Source organism: Neophocaena asiaeorientalis, unplaced genomic scaffold, assembly GCF_003031525.2.
Source record: "Neophocaena asiaeorientalis asiaeorientalis breed wild unplaced genomic scaffold, Neophocaena_asiaeorientalis_V1.1 scaffold548, whole genome shotgun sequence".
In the NCBI taxonomy this organism is placed as follows: domain Eukaryota; kingdom Metazoa; phylum Chordata; class Mammalia; order Artiodactyla; family Phocoenidae; genus Neophocaena; species Neophocaena asiaeorientalis.
This window is the reverse complement of record NW_020172009.1, coordinates 559,159-574,780: the sequence shown is the minus strand read 5'-3', so window position 1 is coordinate 574,780 and position 15,622 is coordinate 559,159. Positions and strand designations below refer to the sequence as shown.

At 44.4% G+C, this 15,622-nt stretch overlaps 1 protein-coding gene across 4 annotated transcripts in view; it reads right to left on the bottom strand.

Moving 5' to 3' along the window:
* The window catches only part of LOC112402869 (proton-coupled amino acid transporter 1), a 162,909-nt gene that overhangs the window by 137,733 nt on the left and 9,554 nt on the right, over positions 1-15,622 (bottom strand). For all 4 annotated transcript variants that reach the window (XR_003003781.1, XM_024750064.1, XM_024750054.1 and 1 more), the window contains exons 2-7: positions 13,619-13,766; positions 8,477-8,567; positions 7,414-7,502; positions 6,846-6,941; positions 4,736-4,820; positions 3,949-4,167 (exon numbers count right to left, since the gene is read on the bottom strand). Coding sequence is in view for 3 of the 4 variants with exons in the window: in XM_024750064.1 (XP_024605832.1) it covers positions 3,949-4,167; positions 4,736-4,820; positions 6,846-6,941; positions 7,414-7,502; positions 8,477-8,567; positions 13,619-13,761 (723 nt within the window). In the remaining variant the exon portion in view is untranslated. The remainder of the gene's footprint in view (positions 1-3,948; positions 4,168-4,735; positions 4,821-6,845; positions 6,942-7,413; positions 7,503-8,476; positions 8,568-13,618; positions 13,767-15,622) is intronic.

The window sequence follows — 15,622 nt, the reverse complement described above, 5'->3', positions numbered from 1 at the left end:
TATATGTTTTTTTTTTTTTTTTTTTTTTTTTTTTTTTCTGAGCCCCTGCTAAGAAATCAGTTAGATCTCTCATAAGAAGCACTTCAGGGACTTCCCTGGTGATGCAGTGGTTAAGAATCCGCCTGCCAGGGGACACAGGTTCAATCCCTGGTCCAGGAAGATCCCACATGCCGCGGAGCAACTAAGCCCGTGTGCCACACCTACTGAGCCTGTGCTCTAGAGCCTGCGCTCCACAACTACTGAAGCCTGCCTGCCGTAGAGCCCATGTGCCACAACTACTGAAGCCTGCATGCTCTAGGGCCTGCGTGCCACAACAACTTAGCCTGCATGCTGCAACTACTGAAGCCCATGTGCCTACAGCCTGTGCTCCACAACAAGAGAAGCCACCACAATGAGAAGCCCGCACACCGCAAAGAAGAGTAGCCCCTGCTTGCCACAACTAGAGAAAGCCTGCACGCAGCAATGAAGACCCAACGCAGCCAAAAAATAAAAAAGAAGCACTTCAGTTCCTAGAATGAAGACAAGACTCGTAAATATTTTTGTTTTTTGATGAAATATGAGGGTGAGATCACCCCGTAATTATCCCTGAGTCACAGTGTAACTAAAGTTCCTGAAAACAGGAGGTTAGTGGATCTGTTGGTTAATGGATGACTACTGCCCAGAGTGATATATCAGATCGGGCTGAGATATCAGAGAGGGAATTTCAAAATACATGTCTGAGGATACCGGTGTGAATGAGACCAGCAGAAGGAATTTATAATTCTACATACATAATGACTGCTACTGCCTTACACCCCAACGAATTAAACTTGGGGAAAAACTTTCATTTACAAAGAAATGTACAAATTAAAATCGGCTCACTTGCAACATATTATCTCCTCATTTGTACCACATTATCATATAATTGTAACAGCTTTTTGAAAAAATGCTGTTAAATGTACACAAGGATTGTCAGACGTACTCCAATTTTGGAAACGTTATTAACCGTGAAAAAATACATCTCAGAATCAAGGATATCCCTGGCAGCGCAGTGGTTAGGACTCCGAGCTCTCACTGCCATGGCCCGGGTTCAGTCCCTGGTCAGGGGACCTAAGATCCCACAAGCTGTGCGATGTGGCGAAAAAAAAAAAGAATTAAGGATATGCAGTGATAACACATTTATTGGATTTATTGGGAGCCCTTCTGGGCAAGGCACTCTGCTCAGAACTGTGCCATTTGTCATGCACGTGATGAAGACAGCTGCTCGGGTGGAAGGCATCAGGCGACTTCCTACAATGGCATGAGCCTGAGGCTCGGTCATGTACAGGCTCGGGTTTAGGTGAAAATTCAGGAACTTTGGACAGCAGGAGGAAATATCAAGGTAAAGGGGGTAAAAGGCCAAGATGGGACAGAACTAATAGCAACAACGAAAACAACCCAGAGGGACATCTTTAGCTGTGTACCACATCAAAATGAAGCTCCTGAACACACAGCCAGACCCGGGCAGATAGCACCACCAGATCACAACCAACCTCCTGGCTGAGCCCAGAGACAGGCTCAGAATCGCTCTCGCGAAGTCAGCAGGGCTGCCTCATCCAAAAGCGCAGGTTGTACGAGGCACAGGCAATGCCCTGGATGGACTTTCAGGGGGGACTGAGATGCTACGGAACCCATATTCCCATCCCAGCCCTTTGATCACAGCAACGACCACAGTCCAACAACCTGCAGTGGTTTGAAATTAAATGCGGTGTCTACGTGAGCTGGCATCACCCGTTTTTGTCTTTAACGTTCACCACAGTGTGTCCTAGGCACTGACTGAGACCTCTAATTACAAAGTTAAATCATACATTTATTTACCCTTGCTTGTTTTAACTTAATTGGCCAGATAGGGAAAGAAACTCTCTGGAAGTTGTCATTCATGTGTTCACAGGTCCTCTTTCCAGCCCCATAAAAAAATGGGACATGGACAGCTGTCTATTTTATGCGTTAGAAAATAGTTCTGCTTAGATCCTTGGCTAGTTTGATTTGGTATTCTTGCACCTTGACTGCTAGTAAGAATATTGCAAGGCTTTTTATAAAGGATATCACTTACATTACTAGAACCATAATAGATACTAAAATAAAGCTATAAACAAAATTATGAATAAAATGTATATAATGAAGACATATACTTACATGATTATTATATGTAAATTATATATTTTAAATCTTTTGGTATTGTTTTTTGTTTTTTTTTTTTGGTATTGTTTTTGCAATATGTTTTTTTTGTTTGTTTGTCTTTAGCTATTTATGATGTTTGAAATGGTAAAAAGTACCCAGAATAAAAATTTGTATTCAAAAAAAAAAAAAGAAAATAGTTCTGCAGGAGAAGAGTCAATATCTGCCATCCACCTGACTTACTGGGAGAAGGAAATACCGGTAAATGCTCACTGACTACACTGTTAGTCTAAACTCATTATGTCATTTCCTCAGTACAGGAAGTCCTTGTATTTTATGACCCACTGTTTTCCTAGAAACCTCATCAGGGGGTAACCGGGTCACTGTTAAGCAGACTGTGAAAATGAGGTAATGTTCACCTGTCAGACTGAACCAGATTTAAACGATTGACACAGTGTGGCTAGAAGGGGCTGCTTACAAACTGTGGAAGGGAGTCAATGTGCAATTGGTAAATAGCTTTTGGAAAAAGCAACTTGGCAATATAAAAAATTCTACAGTGCACACTGTCTAGCAATTGCGTCTCTAAGCACCTCTAGATGCTTATCTTGGAGAAGTATTTATACATGTCCACAAAAAGGAAGGCATACGAATATTCACTGCCATAATACTAAATGACACTACAGATGATACATGACTTGACAGGCTACGAAACTACAGCATGTCTATTCTCTGAGATACTATTTAGCAATTAAAAAGAATGAGATAAAACCAGGTGTATCAGCATGGAAGGCTTTCTGAGATATTGTCAAAGAAAAAAAGCAAGGCAGATGAATACTACATGTAATAATTTTTTAAATTATGTTTAAAAAATGCACAAAACCAATTTTTGCTTTATATATTTCTCTACATAGGAATACAGTGTGTAAATGCATTCGCAGGACCTAGAAACACACACAGTGGGTCCCAGAGTGGAGGAGACTCAGGGTGGAGATGGAGTGTTCAAAAGGTATTTGTGTTGTCTGTATTTTCATAAGTATGTATTGATGAGTTATTTGGGGAATTAAATTTACAAACCTTTTTTTAAAGTTATTCTTTTATTCACATGCTTTCATTTTCTTCCTTTTCTCAAGTCTTGGCAAATGTCTATAATCAACCAGTGTTTAAGGGCACATTTTCCTCAGCCTGATCTTCTACCCATCTATAGATAGATGTCCTCTCCTGCACCTCCCCACAGACCTGCCCACATGGGCTATGTGAGGTGGAAAAATCACCGGATTTACAGTTCTGACAAATAAATATAAAACTGGAGTGGTAAGGAAATAAATATTCCTTATTACAATATGTTATATAATAAGATGATTCTTATATTATTTAATATAAGAATATAAATGTTATAAGTTAATATAAGAATCATCTTAATATTTTTCTCTATTTTCCAATCTCATACAATGATCATGTCTTAATTATCTAACTGGGAAAAAGTCTAAACCAGTGATCTCAGTGGGGATGATTTTGTCCCCCCCCGGGGACATTTGGCAACGTCTGGAGACACTTTTGGTTGTCGTAACTTGGGGAGCGGTTGCTACTGGCACCTAGTGGGTAGAGACCAGGATGCTGCTAAACATCCCGCGATGCACAGAACAGCCCCACAACAAAGGGTTATCCAGCCCAAACGTCAACAGTGCCCACGCTGAGAAGCCCTAACCTAAGTACACTGCTCATAAGTAACAAACCCCTATTTATGTTCCACTTACTCACTTTCTTTGTTTCTCTGATTATTTAATAGGTGGAGCGGGGAGCCTGGGGTCATACCTGAACAATGAACTGGTAGAGCATAACCAGGCTGACCACCATGGTGATGTTGGCCAACAGGGAGAAGATGGACAGGACTCGGAGGTTTCTGACGAACACCAGAAGCACCAGGAAGGGCAGGAAGGCGAGCATGTAGAGTCTCGAGTCCATGGTGGGCGTCAGGATCACCGTCTCGTTGTTGTGGCAGTTGGTGGTGGTCCCATTGGCTGCTTCTATCACCTAGAACGAGGGGAAGAAAAGCTGCAGGGAAAGCCTCTCAAATGACAAAGGCCAGTGGCCCTCCCACCAGAAGGGATTCTTGGCTAAAGGCTCAGCGTGTGAAGAAGGCCACATAGAAAGTTAGTGGTCGATGAACTGTCTTTGGAGATCTTCGTAATTGTTAGCCACCTGAATGTCTGAGCTGGATTTGATCACATCTTACCTAAAGACAGGAGGACAGCAAGACATCTTGAGGTTTCTCGACGCCCTGGGTCTCTCTAAAGTACTTTTTTTTTTTAATTTTCATTTATTTATTTATTTTTTGCCACGCCATGCAGCATGCAGGATCTTAGTTCCCTGAGCAGGGATTGAACCTGTGCCCCCTGCAGTGGAACTGCTGAGTCTTAACTACTGGACCACGGGGGAAGTCCCACGCCCTGGGTCTTTAGATAAAATCAAACGACACTGACACTGTTCTACGTAAAGTGTTAAGATCTCAATTCTTGTGTTGAACAAAACTGGCTTGGAAGAGATCCTAAACAGGAAGTCCACTCATCTCTTGCCAGTCTCTCTTTTTACCAGGGCCTACCTGTTTGAAGTTGTCAGCCAGAAAGACAAAATAGACACAGCAGAATCCCAGCTGCGTGACGATTAGGAAGAAGTCCACAGTGTGCCTGCAGGTGGGGAAGGAAGGAGGACAAAGATCGTAATGATAGCAAGCAAGACTGCCAGAGAGACAGGTGTTTGAACAGCGCTTATTCCCAAGTCATCACAGACCCTTCCCATCAGGTGACAAGGATGAGTGTGCCCAGGAAAGAGGAGAAAATGTGCCACGTGCCACTGGTCTAGAGCCTTAGAGGAAGGTGAAGGAGGTGCTATCTGTGTGGTTCCCGAGGTCCCCTTCCTGGCTTCGTGTCAGCAATGCTGCACGCGGTCAGGCAGACTCGAGACAGTCCTGAGACTGCACTGGCCGGGGCGGAGCACATACACCAGGACCACTACCCAGCCCCTTGGCTACCCGCTTCCCATAGCCCGCCTATCCCCTCTCACACTGTTTGTCCTAAAGCTACAGGGAACCCTCAGCATAAAAGCCCAAGAAGTGGACCCCTTCACAGACCCCTTTCTATAACTTGGATCTAAGAACCAACTGACTCTCACATAAGGACACAGAAATTGATGTACCAAAACAGGCTGCTGGTTGAAGCACTGTTACAACAGCTGGTAACAACCTAAGGGGTCACCAAAAGGAAAATGATTAAGTTATAGGCCATTATGAGATGAAACAGAATACAGCAGATAAAAAGAATATGTTAAATCTGCGTGTGCTGATAAAGAAATGTCTAAGACCAAACAAGTTTCCAGTCAGTATGCATAGTATGGTAATTAGTGTAAAAAATGTTAAGAATGTATGTTTGTATATATTCAGAAAATTCCAAAAGAAAACCCATGCAACTGTGACCGGGATATACTTTTACTCTTCACTTTATGTTCTCCTATCTTGTTCCAAAAAAAAAAAAATTTTTTTTAACCACAAGCACACATTAATTTTATTAAAGGAAGGCAGGGAGGGAGGGAGTAAGGAAGGAGGGGGAAGGTATGGGGCTAGAGGGAAAGAGAGGAGGAGGAGAGAGGAAAAAAGAGATGAAGAAAGGAAGAGGAGAGAAGAAGAGAGGTCAAGAAAGAATCAACTAACAACCAACCAACCAACAGTGGTCACTTGGCAATCTGGCTTCTCCCAGGCACAGAAAACGACTTTGCTGAAAGAATTACATAATCCTGCATCACAGGAAGAAGCTGACTATGTGTGAAGGTAAAAGTCTCCCTATGACCACAACAAGGAGTTTTTCTGGAGAACATAACTTTAATGTGATTCAACTTTTTTTTTAAAAAAAGGATTCAGCCCTCGATGTTATCAATTTTCTACATCTACATGTACCGTTTCCTCAAATAGGAAACAAACAATAGACTATTTCTCTCCAGGCATCTGAAAAGTTACCATAAGGAGAAACTTCCAAACACCTCCCAACCCAGCTCCTGAAACGTCTCTTTCCCTAACAAATCCATTTGTTCTGGCTCACCTCACCTCCTCCTTGAAGCCTTCCTTCTCCTGCCCAGTACCCTGCCCTGAAAGCTCCTATCACGTGCGCTTCTCATCTGCCACGGCGGACAAGAGCGTCTTTAGGGCTCCTCCCTCTCAGGGCTCCTGCGGTGTATTTCTAGCTCATGACTCTCTCTACTGGTATATCCTTTTCCTGATCTCTTGTTCTCAAGATTCCCATGCATCTTTCTCTGTCTATTGGAGTGCCAGGACTACATAATATCCCTCAGGGAAACCCCCCTCCCTATACCTAAAATTGTTTTGTACCACTTATAAGAGTGTGCTTAAATATATCTGTTAACCAAACAAGGGGATGAAATATAATCACTGGTCACAGGCTGTCAAAGCTGGGAGAGCCCTTCAGTATCTTTCAGGGCAGGACCCAAGTTTTACCAATGAGGAAACTGAGGCCCACGGAAAGGAGAGGTCACACAGCCCAGGGTCACACAAATGACCACTGGCAGAGCTAAGCTAGAACTCAAGTCCACAGACCCAAGCAATGCTCTTCTCACGAGCTGCACTGTCTCCCACGCCTAACCTCCCTATCCGAAGGTCTCCACACCCGGCGGCCACAGCCGCAAAGAAAAAGGAAACCCATTACCTTCCCCAGTGGGCGTTGTTCCGGAGCCAGGAGATGGGGGTGGCTTCCAGGCCATACATCACCGTATCCCCATAGTCCACAAAGGGCTTGTTCAGTCTGGGAGGAGGGGAGGGAGAGGAAGGGCAGAGTGCAGGGGTCAGACAACGACAACAACAGAACAAACACAGCTCACGGGAGACCTGGGCCGGTTCCGCATCAGCCACCCTAGACATACCGCTGAGTCCTGGGTCTGATGCTTTCAAGGAGCAGAAGTTTTAGGTCAATGGGACGATTACTTCCCTTATAATTAACAACCATCTGGTAAACCTTTTCAATGGGGTAAATATTACAAAGCACGTAAAACCAGAATGTGGTCTCTGTCCACTGGATATAAGTAAGTGCGACAGATGACAGCAAGCTAAAAAGGAACACAAAAATCGCCAGGGAAAGGCAGTGCTGCGATGACTAGCAGCCACCTTCAGCTGGCACAGAGTCCAGAGTGATCTGTGTTAAGTGCTCACTTTCAGTGTTGGCAACGGAACCCCAAAGGACAATCTGTCACTCGAGAAGTGGCTCGGAGGGCTCTCACCTGCGGCAGAAGTGGTGAGCGCACTTCACCAGGATACCCATGCAGTGCACAGCCACGAGGCCTATCACCAGCAGGCTGAGGGGACCCATCTGCAGACAGGCGTTGTGGGTAAGAGGGGGAGAGACAAGCAGACAGAATTAGAACTGGATTTGCAAATGATCAAAACTTTACTAGGGAACCTTCCAATGACAGAACTTCCGGCAGAGCTTTCGAGAGACAAACGTGCGCACAGAGGTGAGCTGAGTAGGACGGGCATCATCTGAACCTCAGCAGGCCTTCTAGAGAATTAATCTCCCGGAGGAGAATGACACAAGATAAGGCTATTCCGAGACTGTTGCCAATCGGCAGAATAGAAGGCTCCTGGGACTGTCTGGGAAGAAGAGACAGGCTAAGGGGTGGTGGAAGGGGGAGAGTTCTCTCCAGAGCAATGCCACAACACCGTCCTCAGCGGAGGACAATCCCCGTCTCTAAGCTTCTCCAACTTTAAAAGAAACCAGAATGGCTTTGGATAGGCAGCCTATAGGGGGAGAATCATGAAAGGAAAAAAATACGATTCTCAGAGTTGGCCATCTAAGGGTAGGGCATGGAAGGACTGTGTAGAAAATGGACAGACTTCTGCTACTAACTCATTAATTAATATTATTGATAGAAACTTCCAGAAACTTTTCAAGTACCTCCTCCTCGCCTCAAAGTAAGCTCCATGAGGAAAGGAATCATCATCTGTTTTTATTCACTGATAATATTCTAAGAGTCTAGAACAGTGCCTGGCACACAGAAGATCCTCAATAAATATCTTTAGATGATATGTATATGTATAACTGATTCACTCTGTTATAAAGCAGAAACTAACACACCATTGTAAAGCAATTATACTCCAATAAAGATGTAAAAAAATATATATATATCTTTAGATGAATGAACACCTGAACTTTGCTTTCTCTCAACTGAATTTGAAAAAGAAAAGCTTCCCATTTCAAAATGTTTTCCATGAAGTAAATTAAAATAAAACCACTGTCTCCTAAAATGTGTCACAATACTTCCTTGCACCGACACAGACCCTTACCAAGATGCCTGCATTTTTCACGGCCAGAGGCAGCCCCAGGAGTCCTGTGCCAATGTTGCTTTTTAATAGGTGGATCAGGGTCTGGAACCATCTGAAGTGGGAAGAAGGCAGACAAGGGCATGTTAACAATAATGAGAGCTAGCATTTACTGAGCACTTAGCACTGTGCTAAGTGCCTTCACGAGTTATCTCATTCAATTTCCAGAACAACTCTATGAGATAGGTATTAACTTCACCTTATGCATGAGGGAGCAACTTGCTCAAGGCCACGTACCTTGAGTGTGAGCCTAGATTCAAACCCAGGCTGTCTAGCCCCTGAGCCCACTCTCTTAGTCACTGGGCTATAAACTCTGTTCCCTGAAGCATCTGAAAAGTCCACCTCTCTTGGAGATTAGATCAGAGGGACAGTGGGGATCTGCAGTCCCTGGTGTACTTTTTATTAAAAAAAAAAAAGTCAAATGCCTAAGATTGGAGAAGCCCTCTTCACACAGTCACCTAGTTTATCCTTCTGCCTTGAGGACACAGTTTTCCCTCATCTGTTGTACAGACTGTGCACCTGAAGCTGCAACTGTAAAGTCTCTCAAGTGTCCTCATTATTTTTTCACTCAACAAATACCATCTATAATGTGTAAAACATTGTGTTAATGCAATGGTGGAAATCAGCATGAACCAGATACGGACCTCAGTCTCTAGAAACTAATAAAAGTCTCCAAGGAGATAAAGCAGACACGTTAACAACCACCCAAGGTAGAAAGATCTCTGTCCTAGGAAGAGTCCAGGAACAGTGCCCAGGGAGGGGCAGGGAGGTGAGGGCTTGTAGCGTGCAGAGACCTGGGCTGAGCCCAGCTGGGCCCTACGTAGGGCTCTGTGTGTGTGCCAACAGGGAAGAAGAGCCTGGGAACACTCGCCCAGACACAGGCGTGAGCACCAACACAGAGGAGTGCGTCAACTCTGCGGCCGCTCAGGTTGGGTGAGGGTGGGCATTCCATACAGAATGGGAGCTCCTCAAAGGACTTACGTCAGTGGCCTCATCTTTAGCATTTTCCATCCTCTGTTACTCCAGCAGGATACGGAAAAGATCAAACATGGTACCACAGACTTAATCAGGAATTGGCCCCTGGCACTGTCTGGAAATTCTTCTGTGCAAATAACCTAAATACGTCATAAATGATGCTTCCACATATTTCTTCTAATCTGCAATTCAGTAGAAACTAAAAGCAAGTCATGTGTTAACTTGTAAAGACCGTAATAAATAAGACCCATCTACACTCTCTGGAAAGGAATTTTACTTTCGGTAACCTTTCTCCCTCTATCTCCAGGAAGAAAATCTCTTGACCTTCCTACCGTCTCCCAAGCTTCTCAGGCAAGATGAAGAAAACTGCTTCAAGTCTGAATGAGAACAGGCAAGCGCTCTCCTGGATTAAACTAAAGGACAGTAAGGGTCCAGGGGTGACTCATTCATTATCAGTGGCCAGTGACCAGGAGATTAAGTGCAGGGTGATGGACTAAGCAAATTTCTCTCTTGGCAAATGTTTAATCCACTTAAGGGCAAAGATAAGCACTGTATCAAAACCACCTGCCTACCAGAGGCCTCCCCAAAATGCCTCTGAGTTGGGTTTCATGGGAGACCAGGTCCCTCCAGCCCTGGCTCTGCCATTAACTCCATACGGCAATTCCCTTCCCTTCTCCGGTCCTGTTCTCTCATCTGTAGAGTGAGGGCACTGGACCAGAACAGCATACCTCAGCTGTGAAACAGCAGGATTCCAGGCAATTGACCAAAATCATGCTTTTTAATCAATGGCCATGAGCTGGGATTACCCAAACCCATATGACCTATCATGAAATCAACTCCATGGACTGCAGAGTCTTAACCGCGGGGGGTGGGAGGGAGAAAGAAGCCTCACAAATCTCTGTCATCTCTTTACGCTCCAAATCTGTTCTTGTATACTTGTTTGGTCTTAGGTCCCCTTTATACACTTACGAATTATTGAGGATCCCAAACAGTTTTTGCTTATATGGATTATGTCTGCTGACATATATTATATTGTAAATTAAACCAAGAAATTTAAAAACATTTATTAATTTGAAATAACAATAAACCTATTACATGTTAATATAAATAACCAATTTTTAACAAAAAGTAACTCTATTTTCCAAAAAGTATAATGTGAGAAGAAGGACACTGTTTTACTTCTTTGCAAATCGCTTTAATGTCTTGTTTGACAGCTGGACTACCTACTTCTGCATTCAAGCTGTTGTGATATGTTGTTTTGGTGGAAGTACCTGAAGAAAATCTGTCCTCACACAGACATGTAGTTAGTATGTATCTTAATAGCCTCTTCTGACAATTGTGATAATTTTTCTTTGATACTACACCAAAACTCGACACATGGAGTTTCTTAGAAGTTAGTTGTAATGTGGAATCTGACCTTTTCATCCTCTCTTACATGAAAACGCACTGGTAACCTTGCTCCTTGGATGGATCTTTTACCCACGCACAATTTCCTAACATCGCCCTTTGGTCATCTGGGAAGATACTGATTCCCTGAGCTATGTGGATCTTCCAAATGCTGGCACATTTCATTATACGATATCAAAAAAAATCACATTCATTAATATCATTCCTAATCTTATCAGAAAAGTCTTTGAGTAGAGGGAAGCTGTCAAGGTCACAGTGCTGGATACGAGTTTTTTTTTTTTCTGATTTTGCTCGAAAGCTCAAATTTCATTGTGGGCAACAAATACTACTGATTGTTTTTCTTGAGGTGACGGTCTCATTACTGCCATTTTCAAGAAAATGTCTGCCAAGTACTCAGGTCTGAATGACCTATACTTTGTTAGTTGTTCAGTAGAAGTATTGCATGTGTACTTTCCATTTTGTCACACAGAATATTAAAAGACCTGTACCGAAGGGTCAAGATTTAACAAAATTAGTAATTTGACTGCTTCATCAAGGACGTGCTTAAGTGAAACCGGCTTATTCTCTGTATACGTATATGTGTGACAGTGAGAAATACGATGACAAGCAAAATTTGGTACCACCGCCTTGATTTCCACTAAGGCGCCAGCAATTTTACCCATCATTTCTTCTGAACTATGAGTGCACATGTCAACACAGTGAAAAAACAAATCACATCTTAGTATTATTATGAAAACAGTTTTGACTTCGTGGGCTTCTTAAAATGGTCTTGGGAGCCCTAAAGGGTCTGAAGACCATACTTTGCAAGTGGCTGCTCCAGATAACCTACAGAAGACCAGTTTCAGTCAACTGGTTTCTCAGCCTGCCAGCCTGGAGAAAAAGTATCAAAGCCTGATCAAGAGCAGTATAATGTAGCTCAATAGGGCAACAAGAAAACTTTGCCCAAAAGAGTAAAAAATGAGGCTGTCATCAAAGCAGTCGACAGCTTGATAACATTCAAGTGTTAGGAAATACCCTCACCAAACACATCACCATGGAAGCATCTGGGGTTCCTATTTGCACCCCTGATTAGGGATTTTTACTGAGCCCTAAACCCTTAGAAGAGCCTGGTGTGTGCATGCTTTTTGTACGTGGAACGAAGTACATATACTTTGCTTCTTGTACTTCGTTCCATGTACTTTTCCCATATTCCCTGGCGGTCCAGTGGTTAGGACGCCACGCTTTCACTGCCAGAGCCCGGATTCAATCCCTAGCTGGGGAACTAAGATCCCGCAAGCCTCGCGGCCAAAAAAAATAATGACAAAAAAAAGAAAAGAAAAAATAAATATGAAAATCTAGACCCCATACGGCAAGCACTGCGTAGACAAGCTGATGCCTGAGAACAAGGAGCAAAAACTGGAAAGGAAACTAGAGAGAGAGAAGCTTGGAAGGAGTATTTCACAGTAACAAGAGTGACTTCGGAAGGGAAGCTATCAAATGTCATTGGCTGCATCTGACACTCCTTCCACCTGGGGGAAGCCAATTAGGTAGGTATGGTTAGGGAAAAAAGAGGAAAGACAGTCCTCACTGCTGCCAGTTGTGGTCTAAGCAGTATTTTCCATCAGCTAACACTGCAAGCAAATGGGGGAATCTAAAATAGCATGCCACAGGAGAAAGAAGTTATGGAGACTGAATCTTTATGAGCAGAAAACCAGCTAGAGGTGGAGAGGGGCTTATAACGTGGGCCAACCATCTCCTCTAGTTTTGAGTTCACTAGGGAAAATGCTCTGCACTAGGAGAGACTGCAGCTAGGCGGAGCTTCACCAGTAATGAACTCCAAGAGAAGCTTCCATGGTCTCCTTGGGCAGTCACAGTGGGACAGTGTGAGTCAAGAACGTAATGGATCCCTCAGTTAAGTCACACCCAACCCGCAAGGGAACACAGAGCAGGTGATGGCAAAGCTTGAGGAATAAAGAGAAGGGCTGCAAAAGATGGAATGCTGGGGTCCAGAAAAAATGTCGGGGCTCTGCTGACTTTCAGAACTGAGCCAGACAACTCAGTGGAGTAGAAAACCCTCCTCTGAATCTTTTCATTTGAACAGTGAGTCGGTATAGCTTCACAGGGTAAGGGGGTCCTCAATTTGATCTTACATTTGGAAAAACTGAGGCCCATAGAGGGCCAAACTCACCCAGATGAGACTTGGAATTCAGTTTCCAGGGGTAAGACTTAAGCCCTCCCAAGGGCATGCAAAGCAGATCACCTTTAACAAGCCCTTGAATGTTTTAAGGGCAGGAGAAGTTATTCCTCCCTCTTCCTACTTCTTCCGCCAAATGTCCCAGTTGATTGGTGATGGGGACGGAAGTCTGGGGGAGACTTTGCAAAGGAGGCTTCCAATTGGACTTGGAGGCATTTAAGGTTCTAGCACAGACGACTCATGGCTCTAAATTAAGAGAATGTTCTCTCTAGAAGTTTTTCTGATGTTCAGGCTCTTACTCGGCACCAGCCTTCTGGGACCACACAGGTGAAATGAACAAAGAATAAGAAACAGACTAGAGAGTGGCAGACAAGAAGCGCAAATCTCAGCACCATTACTCACTCAATCTCTTTACCTCTTACTTTCACCTGTAAAGTAGGGAATTGATAAAAATAGGGGAGCAAAAATAACTCTAATGGAGATTACGTTACTAATACAGAATTTAGGAATACGAGCCCCACCCAGGAGGGTAGACAGGAACAGCTACTTACGTTGTGCTGTTGCTTTCCCCGAACCGCTGGTAGGATCCCGGGGAAGAGAAGTTGTTCAGGCCTTCGGATGGACTCTCCTCCGGGCTCACGTCGGTGGAGCTGTAGTCACGGTAGTCCTCGTTCCGAAGTCTCTGCGTGGACATGGTAACTGGGGGGACAGGGGCAGTGCTAAGACCTCCAGTGGCTGGGGCCTTTAGCTCCAAGCCTGGAGTCGGCTCTGGGGCAGAAGCAGCCATTGCCACAGTAGCTCAGTGACAGCTGCACTATGGATTAAGTACAATGAGGTTGCCTGATACCAAGAGAAATGAAAAAGGTACAAAGTACACATGGGCGGGCTGAGCTCTCTTGGCTTCTCCCTCGCAACCTATCTAGTCGGTGCCACATTCGTAAGTTTCTAAATTTGCGCGCACACCTGGACAGAGCAAAGGTGAGGCACGGCTTGGGAGGGATGGGGAAAGACGCAGACAGGCACTTCTAGGCAGCCTTTCCCATTCCTTAGGTTGGGATTAACGATCCCTTCCTTTGAGCTAATTTCTTGGACCCTGAACAATACTGACATTGTATCTACATCCACCTTCCCCAAGAGCAAGCTCTCAGAGGATGGGAACCTAAATATTCCTAGCTGTATTCTATTTTTCCTCTGCATTCGGTCCAGAAAGAGCCTCTTCTGCATTCCAGAAATCCCTTCTAGATCATCTAATTCTGCTCAAACTCGCCACCAGGCCCCAGAGCCACAGATGACCTTCTCTTTCTCTCTGCCGTGATTTCTGGTATGTCCTATACTCTTTGGAGGTCATCAGTGATGCTCATTCCCTCATCCTAGGACTCTTTTCTTGCAACCAGCCTGCATACTGAGAAATGGCAGCTGAAAGCAGCACAAAGGATGACCAGGAGCATGAGACATGCTCACCACTGGCCCTTGTAGCAACATCTCCCCGCCGCAACCCTTCTCCTTTTTTTGCCAATTTTTCAAAAGCTGGTGAAAGAAGAAACCCTTCCTATTGTGTGCTGAGGAAGGACGGTGAGGGTGGTGTCCCACGAGTGGAGTTTTTAATAATTATACACCAGAAAAGAGAAATACAAGGACTTCGCTAAGATAACACTATAAGGATACATTTTGAGAGCTGTGTAGGCTCCCAGAATCCTAGAGACGGTTGCTAAAAGGGCCTTCGGAGGTCACACCAAACTACTCATTTCACAGATGAAGAATCATTCTCCCAAAAGAGGAAGGGACCTGCTCTGCTACAGACAGGTAGCACCAAGCCGTAAACATACATCCTGGTGCCCTGCCTAAATCTGGAAACACCTACCGAATACACTGCCAGTTGCAGTGATGGAATATCATAATGAAAGAGAGTCAACTTCCTCCAAGAATCCGCAATCAAGTAAGGAAGAAAAGGCTCATGAACATTAAAAATTACCAATAAAAATCCTTCTGACACTTGGCAGACTGGCACAACCAGCTGCCTATAAGGGGCTCTCCCCCAGCACGTGGCTGGATGCCCATCCTTAGTCTGATGTGCTATCTCAGATGCCTGGTGAAGAGACAGGACCTCTGATGGCCATCACAACACACCGTCCCGCCCAACACCCATCACTAGCTGCCAGAGGATAGACAGCTCTGTGTCAAGTCCTCCCAGAGGTCCAGTCCCAAGGGACTCTTTGGAAACTGACCCCACCTAGCACCTGAGTGATCCAAGGTTGATCTCATTTTCTCCCACCAACTATAATGGAGGAAGGACCCCACGTAATCTCACGAGGAAAGTGCTTCCAAAGCCAGTGAAGGGCTTGGAAGTCCCAGAGAGGATCCTGCCTCACTTCACCACCAGAGCCGACTTTGCTAGATATCTAAGTCGGCATCATTTACTCACATGGTGGAGGAATTCAAGGAAGTCATCTAAGCTCTGGGGCAATGAAATTCATAAGAGGGCCAGGAAACAAAAAATCTATTTAGTATCTCAATATGAACAGTTGAAAGCTGCTATTCAGGCAAAAGCAATTAAA